The 24,517-nt window shown below is 39.2% G+C and overlaps 2 protein-coding genes across 4 annotated transcripts; one reads left to right on the top strand and one right to left on the bottom strand.

The window, feature by feature from the left end:
• Positions 1 to 744: 744 nt before the first annotated feature.
• Positions 745 to 10,986, bottom strand: LOC137601148 (V-type proton ATPase subunit C 1-A-like). Its single transcript, XM_068323183.1, has 13 exons — positions 10,852 to 10,986; positions 10,250 to 10,408; positions 9,635 to 9,702; positions 8,588 to 8,673; positions 5,117 to 5,211; positions 4,812 to 4,903; positions 4,585 to 4,683; positions 4,397 to 4,465; positions 4,211 to 4,303; positions 3,510 to 3,603; positions 2,867 to 2,964; positions 2,663 to 2,789; positions 745 to 1,350 (listed from the first exon to the last, which is right to left on the bottom strand). Exons 2-13 carry the CDS (start codon positions 10,379 to 10,381, stop codon positions 1,252 to 1,254), a joined length of 1,152 nt encoding a protein of 383 aa, XP_068179284.1. The 5' UTR covers positions 10,382 to 10,408; positions 10,852 to 10,986; the 3' UTR covers positions 745 to 1,251.
• On the top strand, positions 9,913 to 24,509 carry LOC137601147 (antizyme inhibitor 1-like). Of its 3 annotated transcripts, none has more exons than XM_068323182.1 (12): positions 9,913 to 10,089; positions 16,921 to 17,042; positions 19,008 to 19,218; positions 19,416 to 19,589; positions 19,856 to 20,028; positions 20,256 to 20,390; positions 20,519 to 20,600; positions 20,751 to 20,825; positions 21,050 to 21,221; positions 21,493 to 21,608; positions 22,835 to 23,052; positions 23,366 to 24,509. In XM_068323182.1, exons 3-12 carry the CDS (start codon positions 19,117 to 19,119, stop codon positions 23,478 to 23,480), a joined length of 1,362 nt encoding a protein of 453 aa, XP_068179283.1. In that variant the 5' UTR covers positions 9,913 to 10,089; positions 16,921 to 17,042; positions 19,008 to 19,116; the 3' UTR covers positions 23,481 to 24,509. The 3 variants fall into 3 exon arrangements, with proteins under 3 accessions (XP_068179283.1, XP_068179282.1, XP_068179281.1); XM_068323181.1 differs by lacking the exon at positions 9,913 to 10,089 and adding an exon at positions 15,164 to 15,411; XM_068323180.1 differs by lacking the exon at positions 9,913 to 10,089 and adding an exon at positions 16,127 to 16,380.
• Positions 24,510 to 24,517: the final 8 nt, after the last annotated feature.

The following is a 24,517-nucleotide window of genomic DNA, read 5'->3' as shown; positions in this document are numbered from 1 at the left end:
AGACATATTTTATTGGTTCAACGTCCTCTTAGGATGCTCACACTGACGTCACTGATGTTTTACACCACAATATTTAGTATATTTTTAGATATTGATATTCAAACACACCTATGATTAACCCACAAATTCTCATCACTTATCGATCCCCTACAATTAACTAAATGCGCTTATTTTACATTATTATCAGTCAGTTTAAATATTGGTACGGTGAGAACTGTGACGTCACATACGTTTCATCATAGCCCTTTCGTCTTTATCCTGAGAAGACATCTAATAGGATTTAACTGTTTGGAGGTAGAAAAACTTTTGATTAAAATTCTATATTTATCAACATGGTACTGCAGAAAACTACTTATATTCTTCTAACAATCGTGTGATTTTACTGAAGTTAAAAGTAGCCTCATTGTGTGGTTAAATTCGTTCACCGGCAGACCCACAATGTGTCGTCCTGTCTCCTTACCGCCCCCTGCTGGCCGCTGTGGTGTTTTTCGTGCAGCCATGAGAAGTCTAACTGTTGTCTGCTTAAAGAGAAAACTTCCTGGAAATAAACCCGTGACATTACAATCATGAGCCGTCACAAATGACCTCTCCACTACACACAAGACACTGCTCACATGCACAGCTCAGTCCAACTCAAACACTTTTTATTGGATTTATTCACTGTCATATTGATTCAATCAGTGGCTGACACAATATTCTGCTCTCCTTCGACAGCAAATATACACAACATCAGACAACAACACACTCATATAAGTTCTTTATTGCACAGTGGCAAGAAGAATGACCCATTAATCTTAGAAACACATAACCAGATGTGGTTGCCATGGGCACAGGGGTGCTAGCATTGTCCATATGTAAACATAATTCTTAATATTTTGAACACCAATACAGAATGCCATTATTGATACACACCAGCACATGTGGAATGACATTGTACATATACAATTGTTCAACCTGATTTTTGTATCTATATCACATCAAAAAGGTTTTTATTTCTGTATCTTGAAAAGAAAAATAAACTGTAAACAGAAACAACATATAAAACTCTCTTATTTCACTTTGGTTGTAAAGGTGGTGTGGTTTTCTGATGAGGTTTTTTTTCACCACGAGGAATGATCATGCAGTGCTGTGATTCAAGCAGCTGAATGGGAGAGGTGTGGGTGAGGAGACACACACTGGAGACGGGGGGAGGGATTGTACCAGAGAAAATTTCACTTCAACACTCAACATAGGGGCAACATGCGTATATTGTTAAGCTTTGAAATCCAACAAGTTGCAGTCAATCTTGTAGTAGACATATGGGTAATAGTCCTGCTGGCTCAGGTTTAGGCCTGGGATGTCCATCGCAGACTGAAAAATAGGACAGTGAATTGTGTGTGAGCATTCCACTCATTCAACTCCATTCTGGAGATTTATATATATATACATAAGCATCTCCAAAATGTTGACTTGTCATAATTATTGATTTTCAGCTTGTGTTTATGTTTTTAATTAATTTATTTTATTTAGAATATGTGAGCCATTTAGTCTTTTATATGTAATGTTTTTTGTTTGTTCGTCTGTACAGCACTTTGGTCGACTGTGGTTGTTATAAACTGCTTAACAAATGAAGTTGGATTGGATTGTTTGAAAGTAAACTGAGTAAATGAGTAAAGATTCCATTACATGATTGCAGTTCTTTATTTTTATTTATTATATTTTTTATTATTAGGTTTCTTACTATTTAAAGCTATTCACTCAGCACCACAAAAGGTCAGGAGTTTATGTCACTATAGCTTCATAAATCCATAAAAAACAAGACAATATGATCTAAATATAACAGAACTGTAGTTGTAGCGACCAAGTATGGCCAGGAGGAGGCGCACCTACTCAAACCATCAGTAGGACTACACTACCTAATCCCACAATGAGCTACACACTAGTCACCACATTCAATTGTATAAAAAAAGACAGGAAAATAATGAATACGGTAAATGGAAAAACAACCACAATAACAACAGCAACAATAATAGTAATAATAATAATAATAATAATAATAATAATAATAATAATATCATTATTACAGGTAATTCAAATTTCAAACCAAAGAATTTAAAACCACAAAACAGACAGCGTCCCACTTGTGAGCAGCTCCTCTTTTACCTTTGAGCATTGTATCGTTGAAGTGTGTTCATAGTGCACACACTAAAAAAAGTCAACCTTATTTTGCTTACATATATTTTGCTAGAGTTTAATTCATTTTCTCACTTTTTTAGTATCAACCCACTGTGTATTCATAACCTATTAAGAATAAATGAATGTATTTAGAAAAGTGTGTCTGTGAAGTGTGTTGTTAATACTGTCATCACCAGTGAAGCAAACTGTCACATCTACATCTGCTATATAAATCATTAATAATACAAAATTATAACATTAACATCATTAACATTACAGTATTAACATTTCTAAATGAAGTCACATGAGGTGATATAAAATATGGTGCATTTATATGTCAGTTATGGATAACATTAGTCATGATTCATTATTAGACTGTATTATGTAGTTAATATGTTAGAAAATACCTGTCAGTAAGTTCCTTAAACATGTATTTCTCTGATGCTGTGGTTCTGTGGTAAGTGTATATTTTGTCTGTCATATCGTATGATTTTATCAGGGCACTCACATCAATGATAGCTGCTGCACTGCTGTCCAGATGTTTGTACAGGTCATTCAGCACCTCCCTCAGTTTCTTCATAGTCTTCTTGTTTGGCTGCAGGAGCATGGCCTGAAAGTTCACCGGGAGCCCATATCTAAAGGAAAACACCCAAAAACAGGTCATTGCAACAATGAAAGACAACCATTATTCTTTTTTTTTCGAGGGCAATACCTTAAAACAGATTCCACAAAGACACGCAGTGCTTTGATATGGATCCAGGCAATGAAGGCTTCTCCAAAGTTCACCTTCAGCCATCGGACAAGTGGACCCTGAGGGCAACAGGTACAGATTAGGGTTGTACCTCTTTGGAGAGGGAGTCTTGAATCTGACAGTACCATGCATTTTCAATTATTGACAAAATTTAGCAATATTTTTCTGTCCTCTAAAAATGACACTTTTGAGTAAAAAACATTTTTATTGCTTTGTGTGAATATTCTCATACTGCACAATCTTTTCTCCATTGTTGCCAAAAAGAAAACCTTAAGCGCACCACAATAAAAAAAATAAATCATGGATTCCATTAAAAACATGAAAATGTGACGATCCAGTAAACCTTCATTAAATAATTGTCAATTATCAGGTGCTGGATTGCTTCATAATTTATACCATCTTAAAAATGTTATGAAGTAACTGCTGTGAACTAAAGTGAGCACCTTCTTGGTAATGTTTTACCGATTCATGGCAGGATTTAAGTCCAACTTTTGTGGAAAATATGTGTGTGATGATGAAACTGATGAGTTTTTGGTTTTGTAGCTCCTCTAAAACAATTGTGATAATGTTGAGGCAGAAACTTCTTTCCTGCTCCATCACTTACAAATTGTTTCTTCTTGTCAGTGGAGAGTCGTGTCATCTCCTCTTTGTCCGCCTTCATCTCCTCTTCATTATACAAGAAGTCTCTCACTATGAACCTAGAGACATGATGAAGACGGCATGAATCAGCTTCATCTGAGAACAATGGACCTGTTTTTAGTTTGAGCTATTTATATTTGCCTCTCAGCCTAGCTTCTATAGAAGATGTTCTCTTATAGAAAGATCTGTGTTGAATAAAGCTTGAAGACGTTTCACCTCTCATCAAAGGGGCTTCTTCAGGTCTTTGGTACAAACGTCTTTTGATTGGTCTGGAGTACTGAAGAACCTCCAGAGATCTGGCAGCCTACAAAAACCACTTCCTGAACAATTTGAGATGCAAACAGCAACACATTTGTGCCCAGCCTGTGTCTGGACTCCACCACCAAAGCACTCAAGGCTGAGAACCTCCTGCAGAATGCCCACTATCAGCTCGTCAATGATAAGGTGAGGCGAGCCCATTTCTCAGTCGAAGCACTTAGAACCTCAGAACCGAAGAAGCCTCCGAGATGAAAGGTGAAATGTCTACAAGCTTTTCTCACAAGTCCAGTTGACTTTATTCAACACAGAGATCTACCACAACCTGGATGAATGGGAATCTTCACAGATGTCTCTTGTGTGAGTGTGTCCTCTGCAGAACAGTGTTTGTTACCTCAGTGTGACACTTACTTGTTCTCTCTGGCTTTGTGTTTGAAGTCGTCAATGGCTTTCATAAACAGAGTGACACTGAACAGGCCACTATCATTGTCTTCAAAAAGAAGGCTGTAAAAAAAAGACATGCGCTTGTTCTCCCGCTGTAACGATTCATGGTGGATAACCACTGAGACGTCCAGCATTCTATTTCATTTGACTTACTTTGAGGATCGAGGCACCACCATTTCAGCCAGGGTCTCGTACGCTTTCTGCCAGTCAGCATAAGCTGTCCTGATCAAACATGGGATCAGGTGATAATGAGTTATCATCTCATGCTAAATGTTTCTGATTCAGTTATTAGGATCCAGACATGTTTAAAGTATCTGCCATAGCAGACAATTAATACTTACTTTGGTACAACCACCAGCAGAGTGACGAGGTACTCTGAATTAAGTACGAAGTCTTCCTTCTTGACGATGTCGGCCAGGCTCCTGGTCAGTAAACTCCCCCTAGTGGCGGACAACAGGAGCACAATAAAGTCTCCTACAGGTTCTTATTATTGACAGTGCACCTTAGAGCCACAGTGAATTTTTCAGACATTTGGCCAATAATGACGAAGAAAGTGAGGATTACTCACGCATTCTTCCTTTCTAAATTCTGCAGATTTCCCTTCAGGCTGTTATATGCAGATGCTCTGGTCTTCAAGTCGTTGTCAATCTGAGTTACTTGCTGGAAAAGACCAAAAATGTGGTTGACAGAATTTGTGATTAACATCCTTTAACACAGACCATGACACATAGTAGCATAGGTACATAAAGTAAGGAGAAATAAAAGTTTTTCGAGCGTTATCATTAAGCATTACCACAAAAAGAAGAAGCATACAGATGGTGACCAATAAAAAGGAGGGTTTTTAAATCAATAGTTTCTCAATCTGAGAAATACCTTTGAGATGATTTCAGAGATGTTCTTAAGCGACTGTTTGATGGGATATTTTGCCATGTCCCATTGGAATCTTGTGATGTAGGTAACAAGATCAACTGAAAAAAGACAACAAAAAAAAGTTAAAAGCTCTCTGCGTATTAATAGATTACACTAAATTAGGACATGGATAAAAAGTTGATCATTAACAGATCAAAAAACCGACAGACTCCATGAATTCAAGGGGTATGACTAATTGAAAAGACGGGTAGCTGTATCAGTCACTGATGTTTGTCAATTTTGAGTTGTTCGTTATTCTCACTTTAATAGAAAGTAAAAGTAAAAGAAAACCAAAAAACTGAGATGGAATTTTTTTTATTTTTTATTAGGTTGCATAATAATTCTGCACACTGATAGTTGCCCAATTTTTGTTCTTCTTTTCTTTCGGCTTTTCCCTTCAGGGGTCGCCACAGCGAATCAACTGCCTCCATCTAACCCTGTCTTCTGCATCCTCTTCTCTCACACCAACTACCTTCATGTCCTCTTTCACTACATCCATAAACCTCCTCTTTGGTCTTCCTCTAGGTCTCCTGCCTGGCAGTTCAAAACTCAGCATCCTTCTACCAATATATTCACTATCTCTCCTCTGGACATGTCCAAACCATCTCAGTCTGGCCTCTCTGACTTTATCTCCAAAACCTCTAACATGTGCTGTCCCTCTGATGTACTCATTCCTGATCCTATCCTTCCTGGTCACTCCCAGAGAGAACCTCAGCATCTTCATCTCTGCTACCTCCAGCTCTGTCTCCTGTCTTTTCCTCAGTGACACTGTCTCTAGACCAAACAACATCGCTGGTCTCACCACAGTTTTGTACACCTTTCCTTTCATTTAAGCTGAAACTCTTCTATCACACCTGACACTTTTCTCCACCTGTTCCATCCTGCCTGTACACGCTTCTTCACCTCTTTTCCACACTCTCCATTGCTCTGGACTGTTGACCCGAAGTACTTGAAATCCTCCACCTTTTTTTTTTTTTTGCCCAATTTTTGTTCACAGATAGATATTCTCTATTTTTCTTGTGAGCAACTAAAACTAAATTGTATTTCCCTTCATTTTGTTGGGGGTATGGCAAGAGAAAACCTGACCAACAGACAGTTACACACTATCAGAGCTGGACTGCCTGGTATCATGGTGCAGCAGGAACAACCTGGAGCTCAATGCTCTCAGAACAGTGGAGATGATAGTAGACTTCAGGAAAGACCCTCCTGCCCTCCCCCCCGTCATCATCTGTGACACTCCAGTGACCCCTGTAGAGTCTTTCTGCTTCCTGGGCACCACCATCACCCGGGAGCTCAAATGGGAGCAGAACATCGGCTCCCTCACCAAGAAGGCTCAGCAGAGGATGTATTTCTTGCGGCAGCTGAAGAAGTTTCACCTCCCTGCGAAGATGCTGGTGAACACTGCCAGCATTCAGTCAATTCTCACATCCTCCATGTCAGTGTGGTTTGCTGCAGCCACGGCCAGGGACAAGGCCAAGCTGCAGTGTATCCGTTATGCGGAGAAGGTGATCGGCTGCAGCCTGCCAAACCTCCAGGAACTGTTTGACACAAGGACCCGCAGACGTGCAGCCAGGATTGCTGCTGACCCCTCTCATCCTGGCCACAACCTCTTCCAGACCCTCCCCTCTGGCAAGAGGCTACGGTCCATCCGGACCAGGACCTCACGCCATAAAAACAGCTTCTTCCCCACTGCAGTCAGCCTCATGAACAATGCTGCCCCCCCCAGGTAACCATCTGCCCCTGACCACCCTGCAAAGAGAGTTTACTCTTTGGACTTCTCGTCTTCGCCTGTAAACACCAGCCATATACAGTATATCTCATCTCACCGTAATGTAAATTGTAAATACTTTTTTTTTAAATTCCTTATTCCTTATTATTCCTTATTGCTTCTCTTCCACCTCTTAATGCACCGACATCGCGTCAAGTTCCTCATGTGGTAAACTTTACTGTACTTTACTGTACTTTCTGATTCTGGTTCTAATGATCAGATCCATCAGTGTTGTTAATTGGTCCTTGTTAAGGATTGTAATAAAGACAAGTGCCTCTGAAAAAATAATATGTGATAGAAGAGTTCAATATCTTTGTCAGTTAATTCAGAAAGTAAAACTTGCACATTTTCTAGACTCATTAAATGTAAAATTGAATTTTTCATGTATGTTTTTTTAGTTTGATTACAGTATAATACCCATCATTTCCAACGTGGCCTTTCTGTGAAGAGTTTGCATGTTCTCTCCGTGACTGAATGGGTTTTCTGCTGGTTCTCTGGTTTCCCCCCATTATCAGGAAAAACATGCATCTAGGGAATATTAGGTCATGTTGGCCTGTAGTGGCGGCGCACCCAGGGTGCAGCGGCTCTAGACCGACTTTCCATCTGGCCTTTCAATTTCATTGTACCATCCCTGTGTATAATGACAAATAAAGCTCTTTGTCTTTGTCTTAAAACTTGTCTGGAAATATTAAAATACTCAAGTTTAAATAAAAATTTAAATTAATCACTGTTTTTCCAGCATAAATACAAGTGTCTCAGTCAGTTTCTGTCCATGATACCAAAATTTTGAGGGATACTCCTGTCAGTTGTCCAGGAGACTCTCACTGACTTCCTCCACAAGGAGGGAAGATACAGAAGATGAAGGGGCTGGCTATTCATGGAGTGCTGCATCAAAGCATGTTGACTGGAAGCAAAAAGTGTGGAAGGAGAAGGAGCACAAGCAACAGAGATGTGAAGTAAAGCTGACTGAATAACTTTGAGGCTCAAAGCAGAGCATAAAGAACCACAACAGAGACGTGTCCAGGAAGTGGACTACAGTACAATAGTCCCATCATGGAGTCTTGAATCAGAGGCAACATCAGAAAAGTCTTCTCTGGGCTAAGGAGGAGAACTGAACCACTACTCAGTATTAAAACTCACCTGACCTGAGAATCTGTGCAGTTTTATCAACAGGAAGATGAGAGACTCAAAGCCCAATTTACACATGACATGAAGTTCAGTATCAAAGCAACCTCTCAGCAGAGCCACGCTGAGGCCTGATTGAGTACTGAGTGTGAAAATGAACATACTTTTCAGACATTTGACTTTTCTGAATCATAAATCCTTTTTTGACTAATCTTATGAAATATTCTAATATTCTGAGTCACAAGATTTTTGATTTTCATGAGTTATCAGCATCCTGAAAAGAAAAAAAGGCCTGAAATATTTCAACTTATGTACAAAAAAATCTAAAATATATGAAAGCTTCACAAATTAAAATTACTTTTGAAAAAATAAATTTTCCATGATGTTCTAATTTTTTTTTAGATTAACTTGTATTTTGAACATCATCAGTGGGTTATTATCACTACTACACAGTGAACCTTGCTGCATATTAGCCCACCCTTTAACCAAAGCTCTCTTGGTACTAAAATAATCAGGACCCACTGTCACATCCATCACTGTACCTCCACTGGCCAGCAGGTTCTCCTGAACTTTGTCCCGACTGTCCTCCAGCACGTCGGCCATGTACTGAGCAACCTTTTTCACCACACTGTGAACAGCCAGGAGACATCAAAACAGACCACACTTAACACAAACTGAATAGATAAAGCCACTGTGAACTACACAGTCACACAACCTCATGCCCCAAATGTTACACAAGCAGACACACACATCAAAGACTTTCACAAATTCTTGTTAAGGTAATTTCAAGTCCATCTGTAATATGACAGACATGAGTTTTACCTACAGTGTTTGTAAAACTCATGAAAAAGACATCAAAGCGGGACTGTGTGTACAGCCATGAAGTCAGGCCTCATCTCATGCCAAGAAGCTCAGCCACTTAGGTTTGATTTATTTTATTTATCCTTTTTATTATTTTTCATTTTATTTATTGTTATAAAGGCAAATTACAGAAATCAAAATCCAAAGTTATCACTAAATCAAAAAAATGTTTGAAGATGGAAAAAATTAACAGAATCGTCACTTAAAATTTTCTTTGTTATAAATGTATTTTTACTGTTACACTTTTATTACATGTACAGTACTATTGTTTATATGTTGTGTAATTCAGAAACTTCAAATGCGTAATTACTAAGGGCAAGCTGCAGACAAAGAAGTGAGACCACATTACAAGGCATTCTCACAGACTCTACAGAGGAAGCAAACCAGAAACCGAACAGTAGCGACTGAGTTTTGAACATCAGTATTTCCAAAAGACTATAAATTATTCTTGACCAGACTTGTGGGACATAAGTCACCGGCTATAAATATGAATAAAGAGAGAACTGTCGGTGTGTCACCCAACTGTAAATCGCAAAGCCGAGAGCGTGAGGCCCGCTATCCTCAGGGACCTGTGAAATTCCTCATTGTTACAAGATAAGGGATTAGGCAACAGTAAACTGACTACATCAGAGTCTTGCCAGATATAAGAAGCTGCCAAGAAATAATCATTCCTTTCAGACAGAAAACAGTAAAATTCACCCCAAGTCACAATACAACAGATAGCATACCTTTCAACAAAAGTGTCTAATTTGGCCAGTTCATCTGACAGCCCAACCAGGACATCTAGTGTCCCCACCTGTTCATGAACACAAAAAACAGTAAAATGTCAGCACATGATGATGTTTTACTCATCAGGCTTCAGATTTGAAATTTTAAACAGGGTCAGCAGGGTTGTGTTTAAACAGCGACATCCAGGGGGCCAATGTGCTTAGGATGGCGCCTCTTTGTCCAGAGCCATTCATGTGTTGCTAACAGTTCCAGGAGAACATTACAGCCAATGTGGCTGTGAGGTCAGAGGGGTTACTTCACTTCACTTCAACAACAGGAGCCAAGGCAGACAAGCTACGCTTCTCTGTGGATGAAAACTTCACCAAACCAACACCTCAACATGTGGGCAACAGATCGGTGTACAGGCTGCATCTCATGCACACAATCAGATTATTCTTGACAGTGGATATTTAAGGTTGGTGACTTTCTTATTAGCCATTTTTACACTGAAATCTACAATAAGATAAGTGATTTGTTAAATACAGTGACAAATGTAATTTGCTGCTCCATAGGTTCATTGTTACTAAATTCTGTCTCTCTGTGTCTGTGTGGTGAATTGAAGCCAAGACGCTAACCTTGAGGTCAGGGATGTTGAACTTGTGATTGACTGACAGGTTGTTGGTACGCGTGGTGGCTGCCATCATTTTGTCCCATGTCTGCTGGCAGGTCTTCTCTCCAGGTGCCGAGATCAACCAAAACTCTGTCATGGTTACAGCTCTGGTAACGCTAGAGACCTGACAGGATAGCTTCATTTATATTGTGTCCTGCGCTATGATTCAGCTCAACGGTACATGAAACACACAGAGATACCGAGTCTCTTAACAACTCTTGTCGACACAGGTAAAGAGCTGCGCTTCACATACAGAGTCAAGCTAGTGTTTGCAATGATGTGTCTTTGCAATGTTTACCACAAAGCGAGCTAGTAAAATGATGCCAGAGTAGCAAGGAGATAATTTAGAAAGACGCTGATGTTACGCTACACATCATCCCTTGAATACAGAATAAAAAATATTCTAAAAATATTGTTGAATATTAATCAAAGCTAAGAAACAGAGTGGTTAAGGTCAGATAGCCAGAAAGGATTAGCTACCGTTAGCTACTTAGCTCTGCAATCAATAACAACAACAACAGCAACTATACTGGTGGACAATTCCTGTCGTTTGACTGTGTCACTCACCTTTGAATAAGAAATATGTCCGTTAAAATAGAAATATAGTTGGTAATTGAGTTTCTAGGGCTTGATCATTTTCATAGTTGCCATTCCAATCCAGTTGGTTAGGTCTCCTGACAGCTTCACCAGAGTCAGCTGACCTGCGACGGGAACCGGAAGGCCTCTCACACACGCGCCTCACTGAGGAAACCCAACAGGGACCACTAGTGGCCAAGAGTGGGTACTGCATTGAAGAGAACACTCCAAATCATTTCTGCCATTTTTATTCCAAGTCTTTAACGTTAGTTTTAGAGAACACGTTATCATCCGAGTCACCAACGAGGACCAACAGATTCCTGTTAAGACAATTAAGACTGGATGGATGCTATGTACTAGTTTAGAGCTCAATGATTAAAATGATGAGGCTGTTATTTTCTGATTATGGCCAACTTTATAAAATATTTTACGGCATTGCACAATTATTCCATTATGAATCTAATGTGAACAATATTGTGAATTACAAGGAGATATATGAAGCCGTCCCAAAAGGTGAGCGTCAAGGAATAAACCAAGTGTATGATCAACATGCAATATCAGAGAATGAGGCAAGCAATCAAAGATTCCATGTCAGCAGCATTTTAGACTTTCATGTTGCTAAATTTTGAAAAGCCCCAGTCAGGTTTCCCGACTTTGGGTGTCACCGTAACTCCTGCTCAAAATCTAAGGAAAACGCCCCCGAAGGGACATGTTTATAGTTCAGTGGGTCTGGAGTTCATTGTTTGGGACACAATGCTTGGTCTGCTTGGAGCCAACCCTCCACATCAAATGGCAGAATATGCTTGCTTGCCCATGGCTGGCAAGAGACCAATCTGGCTGACTGTTATCTGGCCAGACACACACACACACACACACACACACACACACACACACACACACACACACACACACACACACACACACACACACACACACACACACACACACCTAAACACACCTAAACACACCTAAACACACACATACACACACACACACACACACACACACACACATACACACACCTAAACACACACACACACACACACACACACACACACACACACACACATACATACACACACACACTTATCATAATTAATCCGTCTGAAGCATAAGAAGTACTGTTGAGAGTCTCTGGTGCATGATCTGTTTACAATGAAAGAAAAAAGCTATAGCAATAAAAAATGTTTAATAAAAACAAGTTTATGCTATAGCCTGGAAAAAATCCACAGAGCTATGCATACATAAATAGTCTGATTGCATTCAGTGTACTCCAACATGATTTACATGAAGAATATGTAACAATTAAAAGACAAAACATTCTTTTTACAAGTAAGCTTAAATCCAGAATCTATTTTTACTTTTTGCTGACTTTCTGATGGATCTCCTGCAATTTATCTTGGCAGAGAGGAAACAGGGTGAAATGTGCACTATTTTTTAGACGATGTTATTGTTTTGTCATCATGTTATATCTTGCGTTACTTTTTCACCACTTTGATAGTATTGTTAAAAATGACACGCCCTGGAAAAGCCCAAAGATAAAGATAGTTCATATCGTACAACCAAAAATGCACATTTTACAACCAACTGCGTTTAAAAAAACCCCCATACAACTAATAAGTACCACAAACGCACCTTTGTAGTGAATAATGTGTAACATGAGATGGCTTTGGTATATTTGTTATATCCCTATGGCAAGTTTCAGGCCATGCTTAACATTCGGATCAGTGTGAGGAAATATGTGTTCCTCTTGCTTAGAAACATTCTTTGGCAATAAGATCTGCTGAGTGACTGGACAACACATCCAACACAACAGTCTGTTGCATAAGACCGTTGACCGTTCATTGACAGTTTAACCAGTCAGATTTAGAAACATACTAAGTAAATTGATTGATGTTTTTCAAATATCCAGAAACACTGCAGAATTCAAAATTTACATGCTTATGCTCTATGCATTTATAGTTACTTAGCTCAATAATTAATAACTTTGGGTCATTTGAGGTTAAACTATGTTGGTTGTTGCAATCATGTGTTGATGTCATCTGTTTGCTATGTTTTCAAACAAGAATTCCTACTGCACAATGCAGCCACTGGAGTATTTGCCCTAGCAGTGGGTGTACACATGTCTTGCTGCCGCATGCCCAATGGCTGCAGTGGCTATTCTGATCCAACAATGGAAATCAAACATTGTGCTTTACTGGAAGCCACTTTAGATGCTATGTGTGATTAGTGTTACATATACATAGCCTCATTTAGTGTCTGAGAAAACATTTACAAAACACGGAACAACCTTTGTGTTGAAGTCCAAGGAAATGACATTGCCTATGCAACCTTCACAATGGGTTAGAAGCAACTGTTTTATAGTGGAACAAGTGCCGCTATTGTTTATTTTCCCTGAGGGGTCCTTAAAGCTCTTGTAGAACTCTGAATGATTTCCCAGTTATGTGAATTTAGATTTTTGTTCAATACTCCTTGTACTTTGTTCTTCTCTTACCCCTTCCTGATGTCACTGTCAGTTGCCCCATGTATCCCAACCGCTTTTGCTTCTCAGTATGGCCGGTTAGCAAGCAGATGCTTCTCAGTCTGGAACGTAAAGTTCTCCAGGATCTTGATACTGTTTTTTTCAATCATTTCCATGGTGCATCCCATTAGGACTTGAATGCACATATTCCTGTTCACAATCTCTAACATGCATCTCAGTGTATGGACCTCAGCTTGCATCTTGCACTCTGCTACTACAGACTGGACTGCCTCATCAACATTATAGCACAGCCTGTACCCTGGGTCTGGTCTTCTGTGGTTGAAATCTGATCTGTGCATATCTGTGCTGCTATTATCATTCCATTTTTTCCTGCCAACTGATAGATAGATAGATAGATAGATGGATGGATGGATGGATGGATGGATGGATGGATGGATGGATGGATGGATGGATGGATGGATGGATGGATGGATGGATGGATGGATGGATGGATGGATGGATGGATGGATGGATGGATGGATGGATGGATGGATGGATGGATGGATGGATGGATGGATGGATAGATAGATAGATAGATAGATAGATAGATAGATAGATAGATAGATAGATAGATAGATAGATAGATAGATAGATAGATAGATAGATAGATAGATAGATAGATAGATAGATAGATAGATAGATAGATAGATAGATAGATAGATAGATAGATAGATAGATAGATAGATAGGTATGCTGCCTCTAGTTGCTAATGACACATCCAATGGAAGGGACTGTCATCTTCCTGGTGTATCTGTGGATGCTCCTTGGTTCATCCTAGCTGGGGGGCTCTGCATTTCCATCCTCCCTCATGTTGATCTTGGATATTCAGAATGCCTGGACTTTGGATGGAAGTCTCCATGCATTATGAGGTGTCCCTGTGTGGACATCTTTCTCCTCCTAAGGACAGCTTACTGGTGAAGACCAGTAAAGTATGCATGCTGATGATGAAACTGAAATGACTTTTCAGCACCAGTCTTATCCTATGAAGGTTTTTGACTGTGGATGACTTCATTGCGTTGTGGTCACAGTTCTCCTTGGCCTGATAGTTGTTACTTGCTGCTGTTCACTTTCATGATTTCCATTGATGCCACCCTTCAATCCTGATCACTTTCCCTCTGTTTGGGACCATTCAGCCACATTTTCTCCAGCAAATCATATAAACCAATGTCCTTTTTGTACATGTATTCATATTTGATGTGTTAGTCACTCCTGGTATATAACTTCTTCGGTGTGGTGGTTGATAATCAGTCCAACTCTGCACCCACTATTTGCAATGACCTCAATGAGGCATTCAAGTCTATGGAGAACAGCAATATGGACATTGTCTCTCACACATTCTCACAAGTTACCAGCTGTTGGCGGCTGGTCTGATACCTTGGGTCTTATTTTGCATACCCACACTGAGTTTTGATAAAGATATAATCTATGAACTTTTGCAGTGTTCTGATGTGTTACGGTTTGTAAAGGCTACATGGAAGGACACAACATTTGAATGGATTGTATGATAAAAATCACTAATTTGCACAAAACTATGCTTCATGTACATATCATGCAGTTGTTCTTGTGATTTTTAATATACATATTTTGCTAAATTTTATTGCTGTAGTCATCATTGTTGACCATGTCCTGTCACTCTGTAACAATTCTAGAAATCATTGACCATTGAATCTCAAAACTTCCAGAGAAAACATTTTCCTTCTATTCTTAAAACAGTAGCCGACATTTTCCTGACATACTCCACCTCCAGTGTCGAGGAGTGAGACATGCATATTTATCTCTTTGGGAAAAGACACTGCCCAAGACTCTGCATTTTCAGAGGCACACTCAACTGCACCACACCACATTACAACAGAGACTTGGAACATCTAGTTAAAGTTTGAATTCAGAAATGCATCTGTTGTTTTATTACTCATGGGATTGACACTGCAGGTGTTAATTTTGGCAACTGAAAAAGGGAAATTCTGCAGTTTTTATTGGACAGCATTTTTTTGCCATTGAGCCAAGGGAAAAACAATGAAGTCATAGCACAGGTAATTCTTGCAAACTAAACACTGGGCATATTTTACATATGCTATGTATGGTTAGGTTTTTATTATTACTATTATTATTATTATTATTATTATTATTGTTGTTGTTATTATTATTATTATTATTATTATTATCATTATTATTGTTGTTGTTGTTGTTGGTGGTGGTGGTGGTAGTAGTAGAAGTAGTAGTAGTAGTAGTAGTAATAGTAGTGGTAGAAGTAGTAGTAGTAGTAGTAGTAGTAGTAGTAGTAGTAGTAGTAGTTGCTGTTCTTGTTGCGAAGTCGCCACAGCAGCAAACTTGAAAATCTGTATTTTGTATAATTTTTGACACTGAAATCATATGCAAGATAAATCCTGAAAATAATTTTATCATATCAATATATGATGTTTTGTTTCTTTATTTCCACAGTGGTAATTTGCATTACTTAAATCTATATACAAATTCTTCATTAAGATATATTTTATTTGGCTGTTTAAACCGGATATATGATTTTCAATTTACGTGTACGTCCTTTTCCGCTTCTGTCTCTCGGTCTACCGATTTTGCTAATCCCACTAAGGCGACGCCATAACTCTATCCTGTCTGTGATTGGTTTACTGTAATTAAACCTTATCCTATCATCACCCCTCAAAATGAAAACTATTCAACCTAACTTAAAAGCAACAAGTATTAGCCAATCAGAAACCGACGGGGGTGGATCGTCCCTTCACGGCAATAGAACGCGAAGGTTTCTTGTCGGTCTGTCTCGTCAAACGTCTGTCTTCATTCAGTATCTTTTGCCTGGAGATAACAAATTATTTTTTGTAGCAGCTAAAGCCTTCGTAGACATAACATCAAAGGACATTTCTCGACATCAAACACTCCGCCTTGAAAGTCATCATTTTCTCTTTTAGGAATCCCACAACTCTTTAAAAATTCCGCCTAAAAAGAAAAAGCGTTCCGTCCCCTCTTTTGGGTTTTCAGCAAACGTAAGTAGCGCTAGCTAACCTTTACCTAGCTACTTTAGCATGTTGTCAAATTACCAGTTAGAGAAAAGTCCTCTACGAGACGAAAGTCGGTCGTGTTTTCTCTGTTTAACCGATAAAATCCTTGTAATGTTTTACGTTTCTAAACAGCTAAAGCTAATAAATAGCTCATGCTAACACTACCGATGAATTAAAACCGATGCGGTGGCAGGCATCGGAATATTTAATGGTGTTCTAATTATGTAATGTTTTAAATTTTGTGGCTTACATTGTAAATATCAATTTCTCAACTTTGTGTCATGGGTGTGTTGGTTTAGTTTACTGTATCTGGGACGCTTGTTGTGTCGCATTCAAAGTAAGCCATGCAGCTGCTGTCCTTCCATTTTCCTCTTCAGACCTACATTTTGTCTCAGTTCTACTTGAAATCGATTTTGCAAACATGACACGTGTAAAAGTACAGCAGAGGCTATGTGGTTGTTGCCCTTTTGGTCTCATTTGTTTCTCAGTTTCCAGTGTCCTCTGTGCTGATGTGTTCATTTACAGGTGTGTAATAACTATCCTGAGGATCTAGGGGCATCTTTATACCGAGAGCCATTCGACTTCAACTCCGAGCCACCCTGGGATCCTAGCTGATAGTGGACGAGTTCATCCCAGGACTCATCCATGTGAGTGAATTACATGTAAATTATATGTAAATTAATTGTCTTTGGTTGTATGACTCGTGCTGTCTTCACAATGCATCTCTGTTATTGTTTGCAGTATTTAGACATTATTCCACCAGAAGTCTTGACAGAAGACATAAAAAGAGTTTAGATAACATGCTGCATGCATCAGATGAATGATGGAGTTTGTTTTTATTGATCATGAAATTTAGATCTATTTTCAGAAGTTCTATATTTATGAATTGTGGGCAGCATTGTGGGTTATTTTTGTCTGTCTCTATAGTTCCATTCATGTCAACACTTCTGAAATATTTTACGAGTGACAGTTATCCAATTTCAATGTTTCAGTCTTGGTTTATTTTTGAAGAGATGATAGAATGAGTCATTGCACAATGTTTTTCACAATGAAGTATTGAAGTATCCAGAATAGGATATTACAATAGAAGCCAACACGGCACTAAGCAGGAGTTTAGAAATGCTGTAAAGTAAGAATACATTCAGAAATATTTAATGTAAATGTTTTTATCAAATTTACAAAACAGAAAGTGAGTGGTCAGAAGAAACATCTAAATCAAATCAATATTTGGTGTAATGACCTGATGCCATCAAGACAGCATCACTTATTATAGATACACGTGGACACCATTTTTGAAGGAACCTGGCAGGTTTGGAACCTGGCAGGTTCCAAACATCTTGGAGAACGAACCACAGATTCCATGTGGCTTTCTGTGGCTTCATGTACTTCCAGACAGACTCCGTGACACGGAAGTCAGGGCTCTGTGGGTCTCACAATGTCGCTTCCTCTGTCTTCTTCACAGTAAAGATTGTTGCTAATCACATTGGCTGTGTGATTAGCAACACAGCCAATGTCTGTTCTCTGACAGACTCCTCCCTGATGATATTGCATGATGGAGAAGAATCTGCCTATATTTCTCATAATTGAGGACACCACTATCCCTGAGCAAACCCAAAGAAAATTCATAAATATGGGCACAAACCTGCAAGAAACCTCCACCATGCGTTACTGCTGACTGCAGACACTCATTATTAACTCATTGCCACCAGACATATCCCATAATAATTATAATGCCAATGAAAAAAAAAATCAGTGATATATTGGAACACACCATGACTCTAAATAACTTATCTGGATCTGATCATTCTTGGAAACATCTGATGATCCAAATATACAATTAAATGGGAATTTTTTTGAGAAGGTTCCAAATCTACCATTATCGTATTTTCAACGAGTTGCATGAATTTAAACAAGTTTAGATCGCTACGTCCAGATTACTTGAATCCAGGTCGGATGATTGTGATTAGTAGATGATTGCATTGTTGAACCAAATTTAACCACAGTAAATGTCTAGACTCTAGGGTGACAAAAACCACAAATGTTCATTCAGACATTAAAAGGCCATGCAGACGTTTTTCAGACTGCCTGTTAGTCACCTGTAATATTAGAGCTGATCAAATTGCACAGGGTTGGGGGATGATGACCAGGCTTTTTTGTGGGGGATTTTGATCTCCATCTCTAACCTCCCAAAACTACAGCCACATCACATGTAATCCAGTCTAGACTCGGGTGCATCTGATGTATTGTGTAACATTACTGACTGTAAATGCGTGACCCCAATGCCGCCAGTATTGTATCTTGTTTAATTCCATCAAAAAGAACCTTCACGGGTCAACAGCCCAGGGATTCATAGTGATTGTTGGGAGTAATTGACGGTAAAGTAAATGAACCCTTTGCCCCAGTGGCTTTGCAGAAAATGGACACCTTCCAAAAAACTATTCTGTAACATCAGGCTGTTCAGCATTCTGATTGGATGTTCACTGAAAATGAAATTTGTTTAATCACAGACCTTAGAATCATTTAGGCCGTAGCTACACTTACTGAATCTGCATTATATTACTCATTTTTTGTGTCTTGATGTTTTGTTAGTAATGTTAACATTTCTTTTACAGTTTGTCGCATAAGTCTAGGAACCCAAGGGCTGGAGAAGAAGTGAGCAGGACCACTTTGGACGAGCACCATTCTTAATGCCTGTCTGATTAGAACGAAAAAGCTGGGAGGATGAAGGGAATCTCTGATGAACCACAGTTTCCTGTGTGCTTGCTGGAGGGAGTCACAGCCCTCTGTGATGTGATTGACAATCACATCTGTGAACAAACTCTGGTAAGGCCTGTCACTGCAGCACTAACACACATAAAATTTTGTATGATGATTTGAGAGTTGCCTCAAATACAGTACAGTAGGTTGTGTTAATGCATTAGAATTATGAATTGTTTTTACAAGAAAACATGCTTGTGCGAAAGCATTCTGTATGCATTTTTTTTCTGATTCTGCCTGATTTGTTTTTCCTTTGATTTCAGTCTGAGAAGAATGCATTCTTTGTAGCAGACCTGGGAGTTGTTATGAGGCAGTATGTTCGCTGGCGAACCCACATGGCACAGGTCCGACCCTACTATGCCGTCAGATGCAACAGCAGTCCAGCAGTCATTGCAGTTCTTGCTGCCCTCGGCACTGGATTCATTTGCACTAACAAGGTATGCGGTCACAAGAATTTTAATCAGTTTTCTTTGCACTGGTTAGAAAGCAGAGCCCTGCATACTGGTAAGAAATTGAAGATTTACGAATTTTAATGGAGTTTACTAACACTGTTTTACAGGCTCTACAATCAAATACTGGTACTTGTATGTGTGTAGACAGAGACTAGACTCAGGCACCAATAAGTTTACAATGTATCACAGCATGGACTGTTTTCATCTTCAGTATATTAATGTCAAATACTTCTGTTTCTGTTGTATTTCAGTCAGAGTTCGAGCTGGTACAGACCCATGGCGTTCCTTCTGAAGATATAATCTTCAGTGCTGTTTGTAAACAAGTATCACAGATTAAATACGCTGCTAAGAACGGCATTGGCCTTCTGGTGTGTGACAATGAAGCTGAGCTACGCAAGATTTCTCGCTGGCACCCCAATGCCAAGTATGTGTTCAATAGAACAATAAGTGTTGTCATTGATTGTACAACTTGAATTTGGAATTTCATTCTTGTAAAGTACTTTGTATTATTTCTTCGCTCATTACAAGTTATTATACTTTATTACCTTTACATGATTGCTGACTTTTGAACTCATTCTAGTCGTTGAGTTTTTGTACTTAGCTCATCTTTTTTTTTTTAACCAAGTAACTTAGATTCTTTATTGAATTCAGGTTGCTGCTACAGGTTTCAACAGAAGCTTCTTGCCCAGATGATGACACAAGCATGACTTTTGGCTGCTCCCTCAAGGATTGTAGGCATCTGCTGGAGTGTGCTAAGGAGCTGGGCATGCAGGTTATTGGAGTTAGGTGAGGCCTGCACGACATTTTTAAGACTAGTAATTATAAAGTACGTTGTGTTCAGGTGGCTCGCTTCTATCGCTTCAGCTGAGTCAAACGTATTTGGAATATTTTGTTTTTCTTTCTCCTGCCTTCAGATGTCACATTTCCAGGTCCTGTGAGGATGGCCAGGTGTACATTCACGCCATGTCTGATGCCCGTTGTGTCTTTGATATGGGTGTAAGTAATGATAAATGTCATGTAGCAAATTGCAATTTCACATTGTGTGACTTTGTATGTTATGTCTTGGTCAACATCAGCAGCTCCAGAACAAAAGACTCATTTAGCATGAAGTTTAGCTGCATATTTACAAGTTTTTCACTCTTTCAGGAAGAAATTGGCTTTAACATGAAAGTCCTGGACATTGGAGGTGACTTCAGTGGCTCTGAAGCTCACCTGGAATCGGTCAGTACCTTCTGCTTTTTGCTTGCAAGTATGAAGGAGACACAAGGAATTAGAAAATAAACAATCAAAAAGGAAATGTGTTCACACGTACATTTGATGTTGCCTTTTGTTTAATACAATCAACCCCTAATATTCAACGTGTAATGTAAAAGTACCGTTTCTAATGTAATTCTTACTGGAGTTCCTATTTTGTCTCACAACTTTTCCCACTGTCACTGTTGCAGTTCTACAGTGCAGTCATAAATATGGTGGACTTATACTTCCCTCCCTCTACTGGAGTTTCCATCATGGCTGAGCTTGGCAGCTTCTTTGTGTCTTCTGCTTTCACGTTGGCTGTGAACATCATCTCCAAGGAGGTGGTGGCGCGTGATCGGCAGGACCAGGACCAGGACCCTGGTCAGTAGCCCAATATTCACTTCAGGAATCTGACTTCACGTCTACACTAAGGTTAACCGCATGATGCATTAAGATTGGTTCAGCAGTTTTATACAGCAGTACTTTAATGTCCAAGGAAAGCTGCATTAAAGTTGTAAAAATATATCCATTACACAAACAATGTATTCGGTTAATTCTTGTTAAAAAAAAATGCTCTAAATCTCACAATAAAGGGGTGAGTTTAAAAATGGTTCCATCAAACTTTAATGGATGCTCTCTATCATTGCAACAGACGGTACATCTCCCGATGATGAGCCAGAGTTCCAGTACTACATGAACGAGGGTGTGTATGGATCATTTTCCGGCAAGCTTTCTGAAATGCTGATCGCTGCTCCGTCTGTTCACAAGGTAATTCTCCAGAACTCTTTGTGGGTCCAGATGCGATTGCAGGATTTTCCTCTGCTCAGTATCAGTGTGCATTTTACACTTTCTCACATTTGGTCAAGAGGCAGTGTGTTTCTAATCTGGTGTCTCGTTTTTTAAAATCTAATGTCTTGATGGAATTTCTTCAAATTTGAAACAAACATTTTTTGATTATGTTTTATGCCAAAAAACATTGCATGATACACAAATTCATGAAGCGTTTCGTATTTTTTGGGAGCGGCAGTGGCTCAGTGGTAGAGCGAGCAGTAGAGCGGATCGTCCAGTGTTCCTAAGATCAGGGGTTCGATTCCTGCTTCCGCCCAAAAAATAAACACCCAGAGTGTGAGCTGACAGTGGGAAGTGTCAGCTCACCTCCGGAGCACTGCCGAGGCGCCCTTGAGCAAGGCGTCGTACCCCTTTACAAGTTGCTCATTTAGGACACTCCACAAAGAGGCTGACCGCCACTCTACCTCCCTCTGCATGTCTACAGGCCCCTGTGCGTGTGTGTGTGTGTGTGTGTGCTACAGGGGCCTTGAAAAACTAACATGTATACATGCGTTTGAAGTATTTAATAACTGGAGTGTGCTTTTAATTTCCCTTCGGGGATCAGATCAGTATATAAAATTAAATTTAAAAAAACTAAAATAAATTTTTTTTAAAACCAACTTCACTGTTTTATAAAGTTTTTTTCTGCTCATTATTTAACATCATAACTCAGGAACAGTAGGGAAGATCAGCCTGTAATTCACGTTTGGTCAGAACCAAGTGTTTGATACTTGGTTCTGATCTTAGCTGCCCACCAAAATGGTGATTGTATTGATCAGGGCTGGGAACTAAATTTGCAAGAGGTCCATTCAGTCAACCGTCTTTCCCTGCTGTCCATAATAACAGAAAAGGGGAATTATAACGCAAAACTTTATTTAGGAAAATAAAAGAGATGAAACTGATTGAAATGTTGATGTAGTCAGTGTTAAATGCAGTGTTAAGTTAAATGTTAAATGCAGTTACACATTTCAGAAGATATCAGAATACTGTTCTATAGTATACCAATATTTCATTCAAGGAATTTATTGATGACAAGCAATTGTTGATTTACTATGATATATGCTATTTTGGTGTGACAATCTGAACCAAATATATTGTCGCCAGCTGAGAAAGGCTATTCTGAGTTATATAACCGATGAAATGAACTCATGCTTGTGTGTCAGCAGAACATTTCCCTTGACGCACCAGTATTCAGCAGCAGCCTGTGGGGTCCCTCTGGGGATGACCTGGACAAGGTGGTCGAGCACGGTCTGTTGCCTGAGCTCAACATAGGAGACTGGCTCATCTTCACCCAGGCAGGAGCCTATAGTCTGGGTCAGCCGCTCTGCACTGCCACCGACTCACCTCCACCCCCAGTATTCTGTGTCATCTCCTCCAGAGACTGGTAAGGAGGATCATCATCCCAAAATTTTCCACTAAACTTGGTGTATATAAATACCTGGTGTACAGTAGATACAGAATCCTGATCAGAATTTTAAGACCAGTTGAAAAATTGCAAAAATTTATATTTTGTAGTCTTGGAACTTCAGAAAGTTCTAAAAAGTGCTTCAAAAAACTAATATGAAGAAGCAGCTGAAGACGAAACAATTTTGGTTGCCTCGTCTTCAAGAAGATGAACGAATGTAATTTCTTACAAACACCAGGTTGAAAGGATACTCAAAACGTGCATATTTTGACCTTTTGTTTGTCCTCCCCAGGTTTGAGACACTGGATATTGATGTCTCCAATGAGGCTGTACTGAAGAGCTTCTCACTGGTCCCGTATTCTCTCAACTGTTGTCAAACAGAGGCTGCACTGTCTGCCCCAGCATAACAATAGTTTCTACTGCTAGCTTCCTCTGAACTACATTCCCCATAGAGTGAGGTAAAGCGAGAGGGACAGTTCTGGATCCAGTCTGGATTTTCATCATAACCCCTTACTATTGAGTTCTTGAGTATTTCAAGAGATTAGATGAGGAAACCTCAGTTAATGTTGATTTGTATGCAACAAAATGGATGACTCCTTAGTGGCAGGTGCATTCTTCCTTTTGCTTAGTGTATCCCATTGCACTACAGTTTACACTCATACAGTAGACACAGATTTGAATGATTTTATTTGACAGATTATCCCCATTGCTGTTGCTAGTCGTGAGGTCAGAAATGTATCTCAGTGAAAGCATAATTATTCAGAAGTAGTTCTGTGATGTGGGCTGCTTCGCTACGGGGTCACGTTTGTTATTTTTATCGGTTTTAAAGTTTGATTTGTATGATTTTTATTTCATTATAAAACTCTTGTCCCTTTGTTTACTGTGAAATGAAGTTGTCAGTTTGTAGTTAATATCCAGTTTAATTTCAGAGTCCACTCATGGATATTCTGGGCTTGCACTAGGAGGTAGTATGACTAAGCCCCTGTGGCTCAGTGTAGAAGAATTGAGTAAGCCAGAAAAAGCCACATTCTGTGTTCAAGACAGCGGCTTGCTATAATAGCAAGTAAAACTTTCAAGTAAACATTGAGTAATACCAAGAATCAAATTTATTAAAATCAAAGTGTCAAAGTTAAAATGTCTTATGGTCTAAGTAAAATTTACAATTAAACATTGAGTGATATTTTGTATGACCATATCTTCACATAGTGAATGCAAGTTTTGTTGAATCTCACATCTATACCTGCATAAGTAGGTAGAGATGTGAGATTCCGACGTCCCCCCGGAAATTTTTTAGAAAATGGGGTTGTTTTCCTACATTCTGGTGCATTCTGAGGGCAAAATCTTGTTCAGTTTACCTACAAAAATACACTTAAGTCAACAGTTCAAGCTTAACTATCGTTATTTCTATCCTACTTATGCAGGTATAGATGTGAGATTCAACAAA

The sequence above is a fragment of the Antennarius striatus genome, chromosome 9 (assembly GCF_040054535.1).
Source record: "Antennarius striatus isolate MH-2024 chromosome 9, ASM4005453v1, whole genome shotgun sequence".
NCBI classification, from domain to species: Eukaryota; Metazoa; Chordata; class Actinopteri; order Lophiiformes; family Antennariidae; genus Antennarius; species Antennarius striatus.
Note: the sequence above shows the minus strand (reverse complement) of the source record. Positions and strands in the feature narration are given on the sequence as shown.